Raw genomic sequence first — 23,184 nt, 5'->3', positions numbered from 1 at the left:
CAAAAAGGTGTTTTTTTTTCGATAGTTGTATTCCCGGTAAACAGGTCTTCAAAAATGCGGGGCCATTTCTCCCATAGGGACCATTTCTGGAGTGAATTCTGATACGTGTTATTAAAGAGCAGGTAGTGGTTGTGGCATTTTGCTCAAGGAGGCCTACAGGTGGGCTGCAGACATGGGGTTCAAACCCAGAACCTTAACACATCGTTATTATTAAGGACAATATTTGACCCAGCTGTCCAGTAAGTGTGATGAATTTATCGATCAATTATAATTCAATTGTGTCAAATGGTTAATTGTAATAGTTTCATATTAGGAATGAACACATTACAAGCCATTCATCTTATTTGATTTTGATTTTTTTTGAATTATTATGGCAACTACTTGTTACGAACTATCTAATTGCGGCCACTAGAAACTATAGTTTCTAGTAATAATTAAATGTACTACTAGTAAGGTACTACCAGCTAATATCATAGCCACTACTCTCTATCTACCCTACTATTATAACTTATTCTATCCACTTTTATAGCCACTACTAGTAAGCTACTTTCTACGTATCTACTACTCACTACTATTATAAATACTACTAGTTACCTACTACTATCTACTATTATAGCTACTACTAACAGCTATTATAGCCAATAGTTAGCTCTACTAACTGCTAGCTTCTCGATATTTTGATTGCATGCTTTGATTGATGTCAGCCTAATTATCGTTTTGGATGAAAATGTGTCTGCTGAATGACTAAATGTAATTGTAAGTAATTGAAAACCTAAACAAAAAAAGATGTGTTTCAAAGTTTTCGTTTTTTATTGGTGCAATTATAGCAGCAACGGGTTCCTGGTCATTTTAATGTACAAAAGTCTCAGAGAGTGTTCCCTTTGATAGCGGTCATCACCTCTGTCCGTCCATCCGTCCTCCGCTCTTCCTCTGACATTATCTTCTTCGTCGTCGCTGTCGTCGTGGCAACCGTGATTTAACTAAGCTTAATGGGTAGAGTGGAAGTCCTTTGTAAATCGCTTTAAAAGTGCTTTTGCACCGTGCATCATGAACAGAAGTCGTACTTGTAGTACTTGCAGAGAGCAAAGGGGGGGATATAACATTGGCAGTTCCCTCTTGTTGCTGTTTGGATTATTAAGTATTTTAGTGGTTTATTATAAATAGGTGCAGATATTAATAATGAAGAATATCATGATTATTATTGGAGGGGTTGATGGCAGTAAAAAAGATCGACATGAAACAAAACAGAAAATATTTAAATGCATAAATTGCGAATCTGTACCAGGTGCTACATTTATTGCGCGTTTCCATCAGCGGTTGTGGTTCGGTTAATTATGAAAAGGTGCGGAATGGTTCGCGTTTCCACGAGTTGGGTCTGTCTGCGTCCTGCAAGACGGAGGCGTAACTTGTAGTAGGAGGCGTAACTTGTAGACGGAGGACGCGTAACTTGCACTAGGAGGCGTAACATGTAGTCGGAGGCGTAACTTGTAGTCGGAGGCGTGTCTAGTACTTTTCTAAATCGCGGAAGTGATGTGTGTAGCAGTGGTGCGTGGGTACATAAATGACCGCAACTCGGACCTCAAATATTAGGCCTTAAATTGACTTACCGTCATGAATATCGGAAGACCCGACTTCAATGAAGATCTCGTGTGAACCGTGATTTACAACGCTTTTTATTTACCGCGAAAAGAGAAAGATCTTGCGTGGACGCGATTTAGAAAAGAACAAGTTACGCCTCCTAGTACAAGTTACGCCTCCTACTACAAGTTACGCCTCCGTCTTGCAGGACGCAGACAGATACTATTGGTTTCCACCGCTAAAAGTGGGCGGGGTCCGGACTTAGCCGTGATTAGCCCTACTTATCTCTCAGTACTCCTCCGTTGTAGCCTGGCTATTGCCAGACCAAGCTCAATCATAGATTGCATGTGGGTCTGGGGAAGCTGCTGTCATTTTCGTCAGCACAAGAGGCGTGATCAACGGGCCAAGTGTATGCCAAGAAATGTATTGCTCTTCTCCAGACCCTTGGAGTAGGGTCTGTCTGCGTCCTGCAAGATGGAGGAGTAACTTGTAATAAGCGTAACTTGTAGTAGGAGGAGGCATGTCTTGTACTTTTCTAAATCTAAATCTAAATGTTCTAAAGTCAGGTGCATTATTTTTATATAAGGCCTAATATTTGAGGTCAGAGTTCAGATTCAGATTCAGATTCAGAAAACGTTATCGTCTGTCGTAACAGAAAATCATCTTTTTTGTTTTTGAGTTGCGGTCATTTATGTACCCACGCACCACTGCTACATACTGATGACTTCTGCGATTTAGAAAAGTACTAGACACGCCTCCTACTACATGTTACGCCTACTACAAGTTACGCCTCCGTCTTGCAGGACGCAGACGGATACTATTGGACCCTTCTGCAGGGCAAACTCAAATCAACGGCAGAATGGGCGGGGCTACCCAGTTTACCTGTGTTGGGGTACCAAGCGATGATTGGTCAACAGAATCGTCACTTTCGGGTGACAGATAAAACAACAGCAAAAAACACAGTACCTGCAAGATATTTCTGGACAACGGCGAAAGCTTTGTTTATTGAAGAAAATGGTGCGCAAAAGTTTGGCCTTCTTCTTGGTTATCCTACATTGTTGCTCTTAGTTTATTTTGTCGCATTGTTCTTTTTCGTTGGATTTATTAGCAGGTTACACTGTTTTGGGCTGCTATGAGGTCAGGATGCTTACGTAGCTGCCGCGGCTATCGCCGTCCGGCGTAAAACCCAACCCTACCGTAAAGGTACTGTTGGCGGTGGACAAGCGAGCCGTAACTGAGCTGCGCCTAACCACACCTACATTACCGGAACTAATCATACTTGGCCGATAGCACCCGCCGGTGGAAACGCGCCATTAGTAGCATGGATTTAGAACAGGTGACACATCGGAACCGAATGCTAACGTGACTGAAAAATGCTAACGTGATTGCTTATACTTGCATGTCTTTACCTTTGAACAGATAAATATGTGAAATACATTCTTTAGAAGTATTTGTAAAATTATAAAAAAAAAACTGACTTTATAATCATCATCATCATTCTCATCCTCACCCTCTTCCACCACGCGGGGAGGAAGAATTGTACACCTTGTGTCCAACCAGTCCGGACGGCGCGGCTAAGCTAACGCCACCGCGAAGCAGGAGTAGAAAAAAAAACATCCACTTGTCAGAAGGGGGGGCAGGGACTCGAACCCAGAACCCAGAACCCTTTCACCACCGTCGCACTCAGTAGAACGCCGGGTTGGTGTGTTCGATGACGCAGCGTCGGCAGTGGCGCCGCACGAAGCGCAGCGCCTCCGGCGACACCTCGCAGTCCTGCACGTTGAGCAGCTGCAGCTCGCAGCAGTTAGCCGCCAGCGCACGCAGCCCCCGGCCGCTCACGCTCTCGCACGCCCGCAGGCTCAGCCGCCGCAGACCCTGGCAGTACAGCGCCAGCTGCTCCAGCCCGCCGTCCGACACCAGCGGACACTTCCCCACGTCCAGGGACTTGAGCTTGGGGCAGCTCCGTGCCAGGTGCCCCAGGCCGTGGTCGGTCAGACCCTCGCAGCCGCGGGCATTCAGGTAGCGTAGCCGCGGGCAGTAGCGTGCCACGTAGCGCACGCCCACGTCGGTGATGCGCGGGCAGTGGGCCACGCTGAGGTAGCGCAGCCGGCCCTCCAGCCGGGCCACCTCGCGCAGCCCGAAGTCCCCCAGCAGGCGGCAGTCGCTGAGGCTGAGCTCGCGCACCGAAGGGCAGTGGAGCGCCAGGTGGCGGAGCGACTCGTCCGTGAGGCGCGGGCACCGGCGCAGGTAGAGGTGGGTGAGGCGGGGGCAGTGGCTGGCGATGATGCGCAGCCCCTCGTCCTCCAGAGAGAGGCAGTCGCTCATGTCCAGGAAGCTGATGGAGATCTGCTGGCCGTGCACCGGAGCCAGCTGCAGGGACGCCTCCTCGGTCAGGCTGATGCAGGTCACCTTGGAGCAGCCTGTAGGGGGCGCATGGGAGCAGGGAGGGTCAAGTACTTGTACCTTTTTTAAAAAAATGTATGTGATATTGACTTTTGTTAAGCACGTTATTTATTGAACAGCAGTTCAAATGCAGGCAGAGCAATGACAATGAACAATGTTCTCAATATTGGGAGATGGTGTAGAACGCTCAACAATAACTAGGTTCCTACTCAAGTCAATGTTCAGCAGATGGTATTGTAAAGTGGAGTATAGAGTTTTGGGGAAAGTTTTATAAGAACCCTTATCACAATAATTATTCTTATTAAATTGGATTATTATTACTGTATAAATGGTCATATGACTTTGCTTTAAGTCATTTTACCATTAACTCAAGAAGTAGTTAGTAAAAGCAGATCTATTCCAGATGGAGCTTGTTTAATTAAATTTACTGCTTCAGTTATGTTCCTGTGTATTCGTATTCAAAGCTTTGCTATGCCATAATAGGCCACTAGAGGGCACTACAGCCAACTAGGCTATATTTGGACAAACGCCCAAACTGAACCAATCTGAACTCATCGACCAACAACTCAGAGAGAACTGAAAAAAAAACGCTTGAAAACAAAAAATAAAAAAGGGGAAAAATTCACTGTACATCTTTTCCAGTTAAATAAATAGTCCTCATATAAAGACTCGGCCCTCCTCACATAAAAACACACTCATTGATTAAAAGGCCTTTTCTTCCTTTTCCAATGAGAGGCGTATTTCCCTTCAGAGTGCAGCACCAAAGACCTGTCCGAATGAACGTTTTATTCGTGTCACTTTCTTAATGAAAGCAGCAGGCCAGACCCCTTACTCTCGCTGAAGAAAGTCTTTCTTCTACCAGATGGGAGATTAAGGTTGGCAGAGCTTCCCCCCGTTCCCCTAATGGCTTTACCAGCTTCTGGGGAAAACGGCTGAGAAGAACCCAGAAGAATGACTCTTTGATTCAGAACCCAGACTGGTGACCCAGGTCCCAAGATATGTGTGTGTGATGTAAAACCCAAGCCACTCCTCAAATAAAAGCGCATTAATCTTAATCCTTTAAGGTCAATTCAACAATTGAAGGTGGTTAATGTTTCCTATCTGGTGAGCAGACGAGTTCGGGGGTCTCCAAACGTCCTCTTGTCAAGGACCCCCTATAATATGGCTAGGGCCCTCCGTCAGCTAAACCAAGACTATTCATATTATAAAAACAAATTCTACAAAATACAGCCCTGTAAAACAATGACATCTCTTAAGGTTCTGTTAAACGTTTGTCCTCAAAGCATTATGATACTCTATTCTGTATATTTGTACTATTTGTTCTCCTTAAAGGTGACATGTTACACCCCCAGGTGTGAGTGTGATTAGCCTTTAAAAGTGTTTTTCAAAATCGGCCACTTATGACATCGCAAGTGGGCGTGTCCACCTAGATATATGAAGGAAAGATGAGCAACGTTTGCTACAGTCCACTGGGTAAGCCAGTCGACTGATCTATCCAGCTCACATCTAGGTGGACACGCCCACTTGTGATGTCAGAAGAGGCCGATTTTCAAAACGGCTAATCACACTCACACCTGGTGGTATAATATGTCACCTTTAATGCTCGCTTGTGGCTCAAGTCGAACCTCCCAATCATACATCTCGGGTACGTACTCCCATTTGTGATGTCACAAATGGCTAAAACCATTCCCCCAGAAAACAAGATCCCTCCATCCCGATTCGGGGGGGGGGGCACCCACCTGCCAGGTTGAGGTGCTCCAGGTTGGGGCAGCGCGACACCACCTCGAACACGGCCTCGTTGGACACGTTGTAGCAGCCGGCCACCTCCAGCCGCCGCAGCTCGGGGCAGCAGCGCGCCAGCACGTAGAGGCCGCGGTCCGTCAGCCGCTTGCAGCCGCTCACCACCACCGTCTCCAGGGTCAGGCACACGCTGGGGGTGTCCTGGCACAGCCGATGGGTCAGGATGCGGATGGCGCGGTCGGCGTGCAGCAGCTCCCCGCTCAGCCGGATCGAGCTCCAGAGGCGCGGGTCCCACGCCAGGTTGTACCAGCGCCGGCTGACGCGGGCGCAGCGGCACAGCTGGTTGGTCGGCAGGTGGGCAAAGACCTGCAGCAGGGCGTGGTCGGGGAGGAGGTCGATGGGGGAGGGGCCGGAGGAGGAGGAGGAGGAGGAGGAGGAGTGGTGGCCCTTGGGCTGGCGGGCCGAGCGGGCGTGGGGGCCGGCGCCGGGCGTGGCGTGGACGACGGCGGAGGTCTCGGCGCGGGCGGAGGAGGAGGAGGAGGAGTGGGTGTCGTGGCCGTTGCTGCTGAGCGCCGGGGAGGACAGGGAGGAGGACTTGGAGGGGAGGATGAGGCCGGGGCTCGGGGTGCTGAGGGTCCGCGTGCTGGAGTCCAGGCCTGGGAGAGAGAGGGAGAGGGAGAGGGAGAGGGAGAGGGAGAGAGAGAGAGAGAGAGAGAGAGAGAGAGAGAGAGAGAGGGGGGAGAGAGAGAGAGAGAGAGGGGGGAGAGAGAGAGGAGAGGGAGAGAGAGAGGAGAGGGAGAGAGAGAGAGAGGGGGAGAGAGAGAGAGAGAGAGTCAATTAGATAGAGTTTATTTTATGAGGTTGATTACATTATGTTTTACAGATGCTTTTCCCCCACAGCAAGAAGCAGAGAACAACAAAACATGCAATCAAAATTGGAGTATCTGCAACTCATTTCAACCGAGTGCAGAGTAGCTGTAATCTATTTATATTCTACTGCACATTCCTGTTGGGCCTGTTCTTGACGTTTCCAGTTAAAAGTGTTTCCTCGTGCCAATAAAGCTCTTTTAAATTGAACGTAATCATTAAGCGAGAGAAGTGAGAGGAGAAGAAGAGGGAGAGAGTTCCAGTAAAGGGGCGTGGATCACAGGACAGCATCCTTCTGAACTTCCTTCCTGCACGCGATGAGAGGCCCTCCGTGTCATGCCTTCTCCATCAGCCAATCAAAACAAACGCCTGCTTCGCCAAAACGCTTCTATCAGCCCACCCGAGCAAAAATAAACAGAACCCAACCAGGCAGCCAGCGTTGCCATGGCTGTCCCGGTGTGTTCCCAGAGACGGGGGGGAGAAAACACAACAAACGCGTGAGGAGTTGAGTGTGTGTAAAGTGTTATCTCCTGCGTGCTGATTGGACAACAGGGGGGCCTCTTCATCAGGGGAGCTGGCTCCCCACGACGGTTCGCTCAGCCCCTGTGTAAACACTCGGGGCCCCCTCCGACAGATTGCGGCTGATTACAGACACGTTTCGGGGAGGAATCTTCGCCATCTGTGGGGGCGACCGGGCGTCGAACCATTGGCAGGCTGAACGCCACGGAGATGACGTGCGTGCGGCGGAGCGAACGCCGATCACATGGCTTCACATCTGATTGGCTGAGGGATCAAATGCATCAGCGCCGCCGCCACTAATGCCATCAGGCTGCAGGTTACATGTGTCTGGTCTCTACGGAGATCACCTGCAGAGAGGTCGGACGGCCTCCCTGCTAGCGTGCTAATGCTAATGCGCCTCCATTTTGTGGGGTCCCGTTGGGGGGCTTACAGTCTCATAACAACAAGGTCTCGGTGTCTGTCCGACGGAGGAACGCTCCCTCCAGGGGAACCTGGCCGGGCCAGGGATACTTCTCCTACATTTAATTAAATCACTTTGTTATTCTTATCTGATTTTATCAGATTCTCGTCTCCCAGCCCGCCCAAGCAAATTGAGTTAAACATTCCTTGCATGCTTTTCTTACAGACATGGATGAATGTCTTCATTTCCCAAAATGCCTGAAGTTCATTTTGTGATTCCCTTTTCTCTCGACTTCCCGAAGTGATGAATTTGTCATTTTGAGAAGCAATGAAGTCCTGTTCATTCTTCCAGGGCCCATGTGGATAGCATTTGGGCCCCAGGCACCAATCTTGGCCCTCCCGGCGGTTTGATCCAGCTTGAGGTGAGATAAGCATCGCAAGTTTACATTTCTTTTTCCACCCCAAAACACTTCGAGCAACCGTCTGTCTGGAGGCATGTGATGTCTATCAAACTCCACGGAATGTGTTGTTCAACTGAAAAAGGCCCTTTCCCTCTCGGCTGCCGCTAAACCCAAAGCTGGCCCCTAATACTAAATATTTGCGGCCCAAAACAACATATTGTATCACTTGTATTGCCGTATTAGTAAACTTTGAAAAGTAAGCAAGCACTAGACGGAGACAACAGAGACAGCACAAGTAACAAGAAACTGATTGGCTCAAATTGGGGCAAAAGCTTTCTCCTCATGCCCGACGGATAACGGGACTAAACGGAATCAGTTTAGACACCTTGACCTTCACTAATTTCCTCCTGGATGGTCACCTTTCTCTGTGACTGTGGAACCAAGTCTTTCCAGTCCAATTGTCTATAACATTGATAATAATTTCGATAAAACACCACTGAGATGTCCTCAAAGTGCTCCTGCCATCACAAATAAACCCCTGATCCACAAACACACTGTCCCTGATCGCCTCAACACTAAGGTGAACAGCTGCCGTAGGTAAGCATCGGGCCTCTACAGTCGGCGCTCGCATTCAAGGATCTGTGTCTGTGATTTGGAGATAGTTCTGCAAAAGTGGAACTCAGTGATGTCTGGTGATCTTCATGACATGAAGACGATGTGTTTGTTCTCCACTGATCAACGACTCAAACGGAAAACGTAACAGGAACGCCGCAGCAGGACTTCAGCCTCCCTGGCGCGTGGCCGATGCGTACACTTTCCTACACTTTCAACGCTGACTTTTGTCCTTTTGACCTGAAAACGTGTTTAATCCTACTGCTTTCCAATGTCAAGCCAGCACAGATCCATCCAACGGTTCCACACGGAACAACCGGACGAACGGGTCCTGTAAAATATCTCTCTATCTCCGTGACGGATGGCCCTGTCATGTCGGCTCGCACGGGCAGGAGTGACAGAGGGGGGGGGGGGGGACGTGTGTATGGAGGGGGGGGGGGGGCTGTGGTGGATCTCTATTCCAGGCCTGGGATGGATGGGGAGGGGAGGGGGGGGGGGAGTGTCTGGGGTCGATCCGTCTGTCCGTCCCATGGTGATGACATCAGCAGATGTCACCCCCTCCCCCCAGGGGAGAATGTCCTCGCTATGACGGATTTAAAACTAAACTGCTCTTTAAAAATAAACACATATGGACTGACAAGCACACACAAACACAGGAACACATGCACAGACACGCACATACAGACTACACGCGGCACACACACAAAAACACATGCATATGTACAGAAATCAATGCTCGCACACGCACAGACACACACGCACACATTTTACCAACACAAACACATTGATTGTCCCTCACATAGTGAAATTACCAGTGGTTTGAGAAGATATGTTCTGATGGAGATAGTAGTGTTGGCTACGGATGTTTTGTTTTACTTGTACATAAGAGCACCAGTCTTTGAGATTCTTTTCAGCTATGGTTTATATCTCAGACTGATTCATCCATAGCGTGTTTTACCTGACATGGGATGGATGTTAAACATGCACACCAGTTACCCCACTTAAATCCTTCCCATCCAACACCCAGTTGGCCAGGAACACTGCCTGCCTCCAACTGACAAAAAAACACATTTCACTCCATGATCACCCTCATGAACTGAAATAAGGTATTTCTAGTTCAGTTATTACTCTCCTGTCTGAATATTTCACCCTGGCAGTGTGGCTTCTGTGTTTGCCTAAGCGCTTTATAAATATTAAAAGATTCCTGAGTGAATGCTTGGTGATTCTTGGGTTAGCGGAGCGGTCTTGCTCTTGTTTTCCTCTCTACAAAGAAAAAACGTAACATTCCCCGGATCGGTCCATTGAATAATATGTGGATATTTCTACAATATTAGCATAATACTGAAAACCATACGCCGTCGTTACAACAATTTGAGTTAAAACAATTCTCCCATTTTCCAGACCTTTATGGTTTTGTTAACTTATCCAACCCAACATGGCATCAACAACAGTAAACCAGTTTCCAGTGGGACGATGTCTGTAAATGCTTAATGGGGAACAATATTTATCATCATTGTTAGTAAGGGACTGACAAGGAACTGTTTGAACAAGCTTGACAGCAAGCTAGTATCTGCCACCGGCCAATGAGCAATTTCAATGTCCACTCACTCAGAAATACACATACCATCAATGAAGGTTTGCTTATTTGAATTGTTTGCCCTCCCTGTTTTCTTTCTTTCCTAAGATCCAGCGTCTCTAACTGGTGTGAGCCTTTTGATGTAAAGACAGCTTGGCTTTGTTTCTATTATTTCTTTTTTTATTTCACCTCAAGCCTTGGGAGGTGGAAGCGATTCAGTCTGAAAGATCGGAATCTATCTAATAACTGTCCCCTACCACAGTGTTGAAAGGAGAACTGAAATGATGTGTATATACCTTGCGTATGTACATTGGGCATTGCAGTCAAATAATCGTTATTTTCATATCTGCTCCAGTAGAATGCTATGAAATACATACTTTGATTTGAAAGATTATTTTACCCAGTACTAATCCGCTATTTTCTAATAACTGAATCTTAATAATCCAAACCACTTTATATGATGCTAGCTTTATGTGTGTGTCCATTCATTACCTAGACCTACTACCCTCCAAACCATAGGAGGTAACACTGTTCTGTGTTCCTCCTCAAGGTTTCCTCCCTCTGGGTCTTGGGGACTTTGTGTCCTTTAAGAGTGCTTGGGTCGGGGTGTGTTGTATAAAGTGTGCCCATGAAGCCCTCTGAGACTGTAACTGTGATTGAGGGCTAAACACATAAAAATGACTTGACTTCTTTCACGGTTTTCGCCAAGGCACTTAAAATGAACAGGCTCGGTAATTATGGGATGTTGAGTTTCAGAGTAAACTGTGGAGGCCCAGCACAGGCCTCAGTCCATACTTTGCTAGCCAGACCATGACCCGTAAAACCTGACCCCTTCAATGGCTCGAGACATGGTCCCTGCTCTACAAGAGTTCAGGAACGCTCAACTCCCGTCCCAAGAGTGAGACAAACACAACCTGTCTCTTAAAAAAAACCCTGTTCTTCAAACCCCTAGCCAACTTCATTATTATTCCACTGCACGCTAGCCCTCACCACAGCCAGGGTCTGAGGCACACAGAGTGGATGCAGACAAAGAACTGGCAGGAATATCACCCGAGACCACAGCCAAGCCCCGATCACCTGGAGAAACCGCCGTTCTATCTGTTTTTCTCCTGGAAAACTGATGCTGAGCCCTCATCCTGCACTCTTTGAGTTGACCCTTATTTGAAAACAGCATTTCCTCCAGACACTCACTCGGTCATAAATCATTTTAAAAAGTGTTAATACACACCAATCTTGTGATTCCTCCTAGGTTTATTCCCAACTGCCATATTCTGTATCATGAAGGATACCAGAAGAACGTGTTGGCTCCATCTTGAAGATTAAGTATTGGATAACAGGCGGGCAATTTAGATCCACTGGTGAAGATCTTTCCTGAAACCCCAATGTCTGCAGACTAAGCTATAGGTGTCTGCAGATTAAGGACTTTAGAGTAACACCAAAGTCGACCCACAGCAACAGCACCACCTCTAGGAAGTAACAGATACTGCAACTGCTGTGCACCTGAATGTTTTTATTATGGCAAGAAAAACTGTTATGATGTAGTCAGAGAGGCAATGTTGCCCCACTATTTCACTTCAGAAGAAGTAACCAGAAATACATAGATCCTCACTGCTTAGCTAGCTCAGTAGTTGAGCTAGTTATTTCAAGCAATCCCTTGATTAACTGTTGCTACCAATTTTCCCTTGGAGGTGAATCAGCCGTTTCCATCTCTAATGTTAGTCACCATAACCGTCGCGAGCCAGCTCTCATCGTTTGCAGAACAAATACACCACAGCTGGATAAACCATGTCGGAGGGTTGTTTTGAGTGCAGATGTTGCAAGACTCATTTGGGTTAGGAGAGGAAGTCAGAAGGAAACAGATTCAAACATCTGGTCGTTACATCGCAACAAAGCAGGCATCAGAGCTGAAATGAAAGGGAAAGTCATGCGTTGTGAATGTGGCTGCGGCCGCAGCAAGGCATACCGGCATAAATGAAATCATCAGGCCGCTAATACCCGGATCTGAGATGAGCTCCAGTGGCCTGTCAGCGGGACCTTGTTAACGCAACCAACCAGAACCTCCTAGAACCAACCAGAACCCCTCTGGAGCAGCCAGCCTTTGATAGCAGAGCTGGAGCTGGATGGGAATCAACGGCTCTGTGATTGTGGTTTGGGTGAGGGGACGACGGCCCCCCCTGAGGACAAACAGTGAAGCTGTGTGTTGTGGGCACCGGGAAGGGGGTGACAAACACAAGAGCACATCAGGGGGATGGCTATTGACTGTTTAGTCTCGCAGCAGATGCTTTTATCCAATCGAAGCAACCTACAGTAAATCCAGATACAGGAGCAGATAGGGCTTAGGGTCTCTTACAAGAGACCCTAAGCACCCTTAGGGTGCTTACCAGAGGACTGTGAACAATTGGACTCGAACCCAGAGCCTTTCCTTCTCCCCCCTCCCTCCGTCCCCCTCCTCTACAGTATATATTCCTTGTAATGGCCGATGCAGGGAAATCAATAGTCATCTCAGACACATGAACGCACGCCAAGGTGACCAGCGCCAGGGAGGAGGTGGAGGAGCCGGGAGGCTTCCAGCGGCTCGGGGGAACGCTTCCAGAGTCCCTGGAAGCCAGCAGAGAAAAACAAACGATGGAGAGAGCGAGAGAGAGAGAGAGAGAGAGAGAGAGAGAGAGAGGAAAGATGAGCTGCCAGGCGGGGGTGATTGCAAGTGGAGAGCCCAGACGAAGACGAATGGACGAGCGGGGTGCGGTGAAGGGCCCTGGGTGGGAGCCCTGGAGGGACTGGATCAGGGTTTATAAGAGCACCGTGAAGACCCGGTCAGAGCCGCCCCCTGGTGGGGGATTATCAACCGTGGTTCTGGCTGAGCAGAGAGGGCCATTAGCTCACTATGACCAGACACCCACCTCCAAGGACTGAGACATGCGCTGGTGGTGTGTGTGTTGGTTAAAGAGAATGTAAAGGCATGTATGCATTAGCGGCGTGCATAAGTGAATGAGTGTTTGTGTGAAATGGATGTGTGCGCAAGTGAATGCCTGTGGATGTGTGTAGTGTGAGAATACGTGTGTGAATGTATACTATGAGTTAGTATATATGGTTGTGTGTGTGTATATGTGTGCATGCATGCGTGAGTGTATGCATGTGTGTGTGACGGTGAGCTGAAAGAAGGGTTTCATTGTTCCAGAGACCACCAGACACACATTAGGGTCGGCTGTCGGCGGGCCCTGCAGCCTGTAGGCAACCAAACACCAACACAACACGAGCTGTGTGTGTGTGTGTGTGTGTGTGTGTGTGTGTGTGTGTGTGTGTGTGTGTGTGTGTGTGTGTGTGTGTGTGTGTGTGTGTGTGTGTGTGTGTGTGTGTTTGGGTGTGTCAAAAACGTAGATTGCTGTGATTAGTTAACATACTTGTTTGTTAACAAAAAATTATACACTCTTTACCACATCTCTTTTCAAAATCAAAAGAAAGGGTAAAGGTTCTTTGAAATGGCAGTTTCACTCCTACTCTTAAAGCTCAACAATAAAATAAAATAAAAAATGATCTTCATTTCCCCACAGTGGCACAGTGCAGAACAGAAACAACCAGTTCTACGCTGGGCTGGTTTGAATGGACGGAAGCTCGTACAGCTCAGGACCCTCCTGTCAGAGGAAGTTGTGACATCACAACCACGCAGCCAGACAATAGGCCCCTGGCCTTCGCTCACAATATCCACATTGAGGCCGGAAACCTCCACTTCTGCCAGCTCCTCCACCCCTCCTCTTCTTATTGCTCTGACCGCTCTTATCCAAGGCCACACCCACCTCCTCCTCCTTCTCCTCCACCATTTCCACCACCTCCTCTGCCCCTCCTCTTCTTTCTCCACCTCCTCCTCCACCCACTAGACCACAATTTCCCTTAAACGTCCTCCCCCACCACCTTCTCAATACTATGCCTCTACTATGATTCTATTCATGTGCATCTCCCCTCATTACCCCTGTCCTCTGGGTATGCTCCTAGCGCTGGTTAACTCCTACTGGTCTCCCAGCCCTCCCAGCACTGGTCTCCTAGCCCTGCTGGCTTTGGTTTCCTAGCCGCTCTGATCTCCTAGCCTCCTTCCTTTTTTCTCCTAGCCTCCTACATTGGTCGTCTGCAAGCTCTAGTATCGTAGCCTCCTAGCCCTTGTCTCCTAGCCTCCTAGCTCTTGTATCCTTTCTTCCTAGCTGTGGTCTCCCTTCCGTGGGTAAGCTCACTTTAAATTTAATCAGTTCTGCAGTATGTACTCATACACAACATAAAAACTAAATCTGCTACAACTCATGTGTGTTTGTTTGTGTGTTTGGCTTTGTGTTTGTGTGTTTGGTTTTGTGTTTGTGTGTGTGTGTGTGTGTGTGTGTGTGTGTGTGTGTGTGTGTGTGTGTGTGTGTGTGTGTGTGTGTGTGTGTGTGTGTGTGTGTGTGTGTGTGTGTGTGCCTGCGTCTGTGTCTATTTAGCTCAGTGCTAATTTGCGGAATGGAGAGGACATTCCAGACTCTGAGCAGTTTGGCACTGAGGGACAAAATGGCCTCCAGTCTCCTGCAAGACGGCCGATGCAGAAACCAAAGAAGGTAACAGAAAATGGAGGACGGCTAGTGTTTATCAGGTGGCTACAGAGTGAGGAACAGCAGCTGAACCCAATGCATGCGCTAGGAAGAGTGGCCCCCTTGATAGGTTTCAACTTCAAAGTCTTGTGTGTGTGCGTGTGCATGTGCTTATGTGAGTGTGTTTGTGTGTGTGTGTGTGTGTGTGTGTGTGTGTGTGTGTGTGTGTGTGTGTGTGTCTGAATTGTGCATATGCGTATTTATATGTGATTGTGTGTTTGTGTCTGTCTACGTGTTTGTGTGTGTGTGTGTGCACGCGCACACAGAGTGACGACCATGTGAAATGACTCACGGTAAATAGTGGACACCGCACACACAAACACACATACAAACACACACACACACACACAAATATATATGTATATATACACAGGACTGGAAAAGTGTGCGCACAGGCCCAGCGAGCTGATTGGTGTCTGATGAGGAGCAAATGTAGTGATGTCATGCGGTCATGGCACTGGAAGCACGGAATAATCCGGAATATTCCAGAGCGGCATGCGACTGGAACGCACATGTGCGTGCCCAGGAACACCGACGCAATTTTACGGAATTCTAGAAGGGAATTCTATACCTCTATATATAGAATCACAAATACACATGCAGATACATTTATAAAGCTACAGACATCCAAACACCCATATACTATCTATTACTGTTTAGTCCCTTCACTGTTGTTTTTTTCCGAGAAGACTAATGGTCATTTTACACTGTAAGACTCCAGGCACAAAGACAGTTATTCATATCAACTGTTGAAACTTCCGATATTCAAAAGTAGCAATGTGTGTTGTCTGTGCTGTGGGGAAGTGGGAAAAGTTCAAAGGTCACATCAACTAAAGTGTAGCCCCATTGTTCTCTTTCTTTCCCACAATGCATCAGCAGGTACACTTCCAGCTGTCGTGTGGTGGAATATTAAATGCCAAACCACAGACTGTGAGAGAGAGAGGAACAGGTGAAACCCAGGGCGGCCATTAACACCAGAGCCTGCGGCAGCCGTTGGACCACCACAATAAAAGTCCCATGATACCAGGTGTACAACCCTCCTAACCAAACTTATCCCAGCTCAACAAAAGGGTAGTGAGAGATATAGTGAGGGGGTGGCAAAGAGCGAGACAGAGAGAGGGAGAGAGAGAAAAGTAGAAAGCAGGAGTATCTTAAGGGTGACAGAGGGAGAAAGTGAGAGAAAGAGGAAGAGAAAGAGAGTGAAAGTGAGAGTGAGAGTGAGGGTGAGAGCATCATTAAAAAACCGGGACCAATTAAAACAGAAGCAGTTGGACCGCCACAATAAAAGACCCTCAGACAAGTTGTATGCCATTCCATCACCTCAAACCAACCCAGAGCCAAACCGTCCCTCATTACAAGCCCGGAGTGCACACACACACACACACACACACACACACACACACACACACACACACACACACACACACACACACACACACACACACACACACACACACACACACACACACACACACACACAAACACCCACACACCCTGCCGCCAAGGCATATTTTCCACCACACCCCGTCTGTCCAGCGTTCACTAGGCTTTGAACGACTTCACAGAGTCAATGTATTCACTCAGAGGAACCAAATGGCACGCGCTGGCGGGCCCAGCGGGGCTGTGTGTTAAACTCCCCGAGTGAGGGCGCGCCAGGCAGTGATCACAGATGAGTTATGGGAGAGAACCTCCACAACTCCCCTTCCCTTTTACCCATGAGCCTCTATTGCAGGACCTCTTGGCTGGTTGTTCCCACTACTCCGAATGCATGTCATGCTGGTGAGCATCTTTGTGTTAACTCGAATTTCCGTACATTGGGAAGGAGGGAGGGAGAGAGAGAGAGTGAGATGAAGGAAGGAAGGAGGGAGGGGGAGAGGAAGCTGAGAAAGAGGGAGGAAGGACGTTTAGAAATAGAGAGAGGAGAGGAGGGAGAGTTGGAGACAGGAGTGACGGAGTGATGGAGGGAGTGAGGGAGGCAGGGAGGGAGGGAGGGAGGGAGGGAGGGGGGAGAGGAGACAGTAGGTAATGAGTATGTCCAGACAGTGTTAAAACAGCACAGGATATTCCCAACCAACACTTATCTACAAACATTTGGTTGCAACATTGCAGCTTTCAGGATAACTTTGGATTGTTTTTCATTTGGGATGAAAAAAAGACTTTGGTCACAGAGTTCAGCCCTTTCGAGCAAGTATATAAGCACAAACGTTATCAGGTTTTTTTTTACCCTCGCTAAGCTAGTGAGTTAGCACGCTAGCACTAGTAGCGCGTCACCTGTCACAACCGCCTGGCCTCCGGAAGCGTTGGGGAATTTCCTTCCTTTCGACAAAGTCCTTGTCGTGTTTCAACGCCCATCACCACCACAGCTGCTTCCCCCCACAGAACCAATGGACGCTAGCGTCTACTAGGTGTCTGCGAGCCGCTCCTCGACTAGCGGACAACGCACATGGCCCACGGTGCTATAAGTAGCCCCGCCGACTGAATGATGGATGAACGTTTGATTCGCCGTCTCATCCCGCCAACGACCGCCGAGGGGCCAGACGTTCATTCGCCGCCGGACATGAAACACGATGCTTTCGTATAAATATCGGATATCATGAGGCCGTATATCCCTGCTCATCAAGATGTTACGAGGGCGGTGGGGGGGGGGGGGGCTTCTTTTAGCAGGTGAAGGCTAAGGCGCTAGTTTTGTTAGCGTCCTTTGCAGACGATGGGTGATGGTGGTCACACTGTGGTTTGGAGTGAACAGATGACCTCAACACTGGCCTTGCCGCAACGCAACCTTCCTCCCCCGCAGACCCCCATAGGGGAGGTCTGACGGTGGGGAAGGGGTGTGGGGGATTCGAAGCAAACAGCTGGGTTTCAGGAGGCTGTTCCATCTAAAGCCTAGTAAAGATTTCCAATGTGTTCCGAGTAATCGTTTATTCAAAATGAGGGCCAGTAACAACCACATCATTGTAGATTGTCGATATTATTATTGGTTGCTTCTGGCGGAGTAGTCTACGACTAGGCCCTAGACTAACCTGCTATCCGGGCCTCAAAGGTAGCCTAGTAAGCAAAGCGCCACAAATATCTGTGTGATTGTAGACAAACTACAATCTCGTTGTGTTGTTACTAGCACTCATTTGGAATTTACGTATAATTTTGAAAACATTGGAAATCCATGGAAAGTAATTATAAGTGTTATCCCCTCCAAATAACAGGAGCTAGGCTACTCTTACTCTGCAAGTCAACGGAAGCAGCTAACAGAACAAAAATAATAACGCTACTCATCTTCTGGACGCAACAAGATGAATTTTCGAATTAAACAACTCTGGGTAAGGCAGGTAAACCCCGACCTACAGATACCTTGTAGTATCCCTTTTAGGTAGTACTTGATCCATAAGCCTATACCCTGTTATCTTAGTCCCTGAAATAATAAAAGAACGCGCACAGGACGTCCTTCACGACCGCACAGACTATTCATGGGTAACTATGACACATTCTCAGTGCTAACCTCGGACATCAGAGGACCGGCTGACTCCTGCAGAGATTAAGAACTCTGAGATTTACCGCTGCAGGTCACCGTGATGTGCGCCCGGGGGGATAAACATGTCTACTTGCCGATCGCCAAACGGTGTTATCTGGTGTGAAACACAGATTCATTCCTGGCCCCCACCTCGCTGTGCCGGCGGACAGGAAGTGTGAACGTGAGTAAGCCGTGTTCCCACGCATTGACCGGCGCACCGCGACCTTCCTGCTTCCCCCAGTGATGGATGACAGGGGGCTGGGGGGGGGGGGGGGGGGGGGGGGGGGGGGCTCCCCTCGCCCAGGCGTCGTGATCTGTCAAGGGGGTGGCATTTGACCCGGACTCTCCCCACATGTTAAAGTGTTGTGTGACTCTACTACATGCGTGTTGGGTCGTACATGCAGCCCTAGAGACGTGTGGGTCCTCTACATACAGTCAATATGCGTGTGTTTGTATCTACACATTGTTTAAATGTTTCAGTTTGTGTCTAGAAACACTCATAATGTCTGTGTTTGCGTCTAAATACTGTTTAAATGTTTGTGTTTTGAGCCAACATACAGTCAAAAAACTTGCTTTTACAGTCTACACTCTACAGTCTGCATGTCTGTTTGAGGCTACAGTTAACTTTACAAGTGTGTGTGTGTGTGTGTGTGTGTGTGTGTGTGTGTGTGTGTGTGTGTGTGTGTGTGTGTGTGTGTGTGTGTGTGTGTGTGTGTGTGTGTGTGTGTGTGGGGGGGTTTGAGTCTATAGTCTCCACGCGTGTGTGAGAGCAGTCGTGCCAAACAGGAATCCTCAGAGGCCCCGACACAGCAGGGAGGTCAAGGGGTCATCCCTGCGGTGTGACGCTCAACTCCGTCCTCCCCTAGGGGAGGATTAACTGTACGGCGCCTGCAGTTCCCGCCTGCCGCTGACAGGGGTTAGCCAGGCTACGCTGGGCTACGCTAGGCTAACTGGGTCAGCATTCCCCCAGTACTCGTTGTAAATCTCACTCCGAAACAGGAGAAAAAGATCTAAGATGGCTACCCAACTGTTCTCTGAAACGTAACATTTCATTGGACCTTCGACTTTATTTTCTGGTGGAATCAAATCCACATTAACCATGAGACTATCTGAACAATAATAAGTAAAGATGCCACACATAGATAATTATTACAAATCCATCAGACGGGCGTTCCCTCCTGAGCATGAATGAGATGTGAACGTGGGGGGGCATGGATTATGAATCAGTAAAATGTACTTCATTCTCGGTGGATTAGTGGGCAATTAATGTGTGTGGGTGGACAGTGTGTGATTGCATGCGTATGTGTGTGTGTGTGTGTAAGTGTGTGTGTGTGTTTCCCTTCAATGCCTGTGTGTAGTGCTTGTGTGTGTGTGTGTGACTGTGGTTGTGGTGGGTTTACACATTGTAATTATTCCCTCCTAGCAGTAGAAAAAATAACAATTTGGGTTAAAACATGGAGGGGGGGAATTATGGTCTTGTAGCCGCCGGCCACAGTCTAGAATCATCTATCTATATGTATATATATATATACCGATCTGTCTATCTATCAATTTGTCTGCCTGTCTCTCTTGCTTGTCTGTTCTATATGCTTGTTCCTCTGACAATCAGAATCAGAATCAGAATCAGAATCAGAAATACTTTATTGATCCCCAGGGAGAAATTGTCGAAATCTGTCTATTTGCCTGCTTGTTGTACTTTATGTCTATCTGCAGGTCTTTCTCTCTCTGTCCCTAGTCCTTCTCTAACCTCTCTCTCTTTGGCTATCGCTGTCCATCTGCCAGTCTGGCCATCTGTCTGTCACTCATTCTGCCCGTCTGTCTGCAAATTGTTTCTCAACCATACACCAACACCGGGACCAGGACTCTTGCCTGCCTCTCATAATAACACAGGGGTTAGGGTTGCATCGCCACGGAGATATCCTGGTGAGTCAGCGTTTCCGCGGGCAACAAGGGCAACTAGGGGAGGCCGAGGAGGGGCGGGGGGGGGTATTGAGTCTCTGGGAAGATGCAAGCCTCGTGTTCATGTCTTTAATCAGACAGACCTCCAGGAAACAGACCATCACACAGCACCCTCTGAGTAGCGGCCTCAAACCTCCAACGCCACCACCAACAACCGACCCACCCGAGTCCCCTAATGGCTTCAGCCCGTCTGTGCTTCTGGAAAATGGGCTTCTAAACCTTATTGTTGTATCAGAGGCACTGTTTGATTCTACCATGTCTGCAGTCTAACGCTAAGTAATCCCTGAGCTATGCTTCTAAGGCCTTCCTGCTACTTGATGACCTGTCTGTGAACTGTCTAACACGTACCTGTTCCTTAATGATCTGAATCTGTACTGTCTTACCCCTACCTGCTCCTAAATGACCTGAATCTGTACTGTCTTACCCCTACCTGTTCCTTATTGGTATGCATCTGTATTCTCTATCCCCTACCTGCTCCGTATTAACATGTATCTGCACTGTCTAACCCCAACCTGATTCCTAATGACATTTATCCTACTCACTGTAAGTTGCTTTGTTAAAAGTATCTGCTAAATAACTACATTTATCCTGCACGGCTTTAATTGTCAGTGTGTGTGCGTGTGTGATTGTGTATTTTTGCGTGCTTGGGTGTGTTTGTCCCTTCAATAGCTGGACGACAGGCCTGGTTTAGCATTCAGTTTATTGTTTCTGAGCACATTTCACCACAACAATACAGTGAGTCACCAAACATTTACCATGGTTACACAGTGTTGCAATGAGGAGCTTGGGTGACTTTGAGTGTTTGTGAGTGTGGTTGTGTGTGTGTGTGTGTGTGTGTGTGTGTGTGTGTGTGTGTGTGTGTGTGTGTGTGTGTGTGTGTGTGTGTGTGTGTGTGTGTGTGTGTGTGTGTGTGTGTGTGTCGATGTGTGTATGTGTGTCTATGTGTGTCTGCGCATGTGTGTGCATGCTTGTATGTATGTATGTATGTGTGTGTGTGTGTGTGTGTGTGTGTGTGTGTGTGTGTGTGTGCACGGATGTATGTATGGTGTGTGTGTGTGTGTGTGCGTACTTGTGTGTGTGTGTGTGTGTGTGTTTGTGTGTGTGTGCATGCTTGCATCAAACTCTGTAAAGAGTCTGAGCATTAAGCTCTAACCATAACGTTACAGCACGTCAGGTCCAGTCAATTAAAGGGAGCATGAAGAAAGAATGTACAGAGGAAATGACTCAAGTGAAGACAAATTACTAAATATTAGCCACAGAGTTCGAAATAAAAGCCCCCATCTCATTCCCCTTTGAAAAAAAGAACTGCTAGTCCCTCATCTCGTCCACATCTGCCTCCCGGAGGCTTCAAAGGCCACCGTCCACCACAGAGAAGCTTAGAGAGATGCTCTGCGCTACACACACACACACACACACAACCCACACACACACACGCACACACAACCCACACACACACACGCACACACACACACACACACACACACACACACACACACACACACACACACACACACACACACACACACACACACACACACACACACACACACACACACACACACACACACAGCCCACCACCACCACCAGGCTCTTCCATGCTCTGTGTTGCCTGCTTGGAGGGCTGCCTGGCCTGGCTTGGCCAAGGCCTGGATGTGGGGAAGAGATGGAGGTGGAGAGAGCCAATATTCCCTGTCTCTCTCTCTCTCTCTCTTTTTTTTCTCTTACTCCATCTTCTGTCCTTTGTCATGCACACTCTATCTCCGTGTCCCTATTTCGTCTTTCCGCCCTTATCTGCGTCTATATCTGCCTCTCGCCATCTTTTCTCCATTTCTGTCAGTCTCATCCATTCTTTCTGTACCTCGTTTTGATTCGCTTTATCTTATTCACCCCCTGGCAACTACCTCTGTCTCCATCTCATTCTCTCTCTCTCTGTCTCCATTACATTCTCTCTCTCTCTCTCTCTCTCTCTCTCTCTCTCTCTCTCTCTCTCTCTCTCTCTCTCTCTCTCTCTCTCTCTCTCTGTCTCTCTGTCTCTCTCTCTCTCTCTCTCTCTCTCTCTCTCTCTCTCTGTCTCTCTGTGTCTCTCTCTCTCTCTTGCTCTCTCTCTGTCTCCATCTCTCCCACACACGCTCCTGTGTAAACTGAAACATCTTGATTGTGACGAATGACTGAATTGAGTGTGGCTAAATGATTGTGAGTATAACACGGCAGATTCTCTCTGGCTTTCTCTTGTAGGAATTGCAAAAAAGTTCACCGCTCTCAATCTCTTGTTCTAAAAAGTTTGGGCCCTGGCCCTAAATGTGTTTTTATTTATTCAATGGAAGTCTGTTTCTCTCTGTCGATTTTATCAACTCAAATTACAGAGTTGTGTTGGCATGATAAGACATTCCTCGAACCCTCAAAGCAAATGTCTGCACAGGTTGAAATCTGTGTCACTCTCTCTAGACGTCTCCCCTCTCTCTGTATGTTTCTAAATCTCTCTCTATCTTTTACACGTGTTCATCCTTTTGAGAATCTTTCTGCATCCTGAAACCTTCTCTTTCTCTGTTTTTCCCTCTCTCAATTTCTTTCCCTGTCTCTCTCACCATCCAACCCCCTCTCCATCTCCCCATCTTATTCTGAACCTCTCTCGTTTTTATGTCTACACTGTCTACCTCTATCCTTCTGTAAGTCTCCATCTCTCTCTCCAACACTTTATCTGTCTATCATTCTGCATCTCTCTCTCTCTCTCTCTCTCTCTCTCTCTCTCTCTCTCTCTCTCTCTCTCTCTCTCTCTCTCTCTCTCTCTCTCTCTCTCTCTCTCTCTCTCTCTCTCTCTCTCTCTCTCTCTCTCTCTCTCTCTCTCTCTCTCTCTCTCTCTCTCTCTCTCTCTCTCTCTCAATATCCCCCCGTCCTTCCACACATCAATCTCTGTACGTTCTCCCTGCTGCCCCCTTAGCCATGACATTAACCACAGTTTAGACAAGCATTCTTCTGCAATGAGAAGCCCCAAAAAAGTGTTTCTCCTCTCTCCCT

The 23,184-nt window shown here is 47.9% G+C and overlaps 1 protein-coding gene across 2 annotated transcripts in view; it reads right to left on the bottom strand.

Annotated features, from left to right (window-relative positions):
• Positions 1–787: 787 nt before the first annotated feature.
• si:dkey-192l18.9 (F-box/LRR-repeat protein 7) overlaps positions 788–23,184 on the bottom strand; it is a 28,198-nt gene continuing 5,801 nt past the window's right edge. For both annotated transcript variants that reach the window (XM_030348447.1, XM_030348446.1), the window contains 2 exons: positions 5,721–6,377; positions 788–3,998 (listed from right to left, as the gene is read on the bottom strand). In XM_030348447.1, the coding sequence (XP_030204307.1) occupies positions 3,262–3,998; positions 5,721–6,377 (1,394 nt within the window). In that variant the 3' untranslated portion in view covers positions 788–3,261. The remainder of the gene's footprint in view (positions 3,999–5,720; positions 6,378–23,184) is intronic.

This window comes from Gadus morhua, chromosome 23 (genome assembly GCF_902167405.1).
Source record: "Gadus morhua chromosome 23, gadMor3.0, whole genome shotgun sequence".
NCBI classification, from domain to species: Eukaryota; Metazoa; Chordata; class Actinopteri; order Gadiformes; family Gadidae; genus Gadus; species Gadus morhua.
This window is presented reverse-complemented; position numbering and strand designations above follow the sequence as displayed.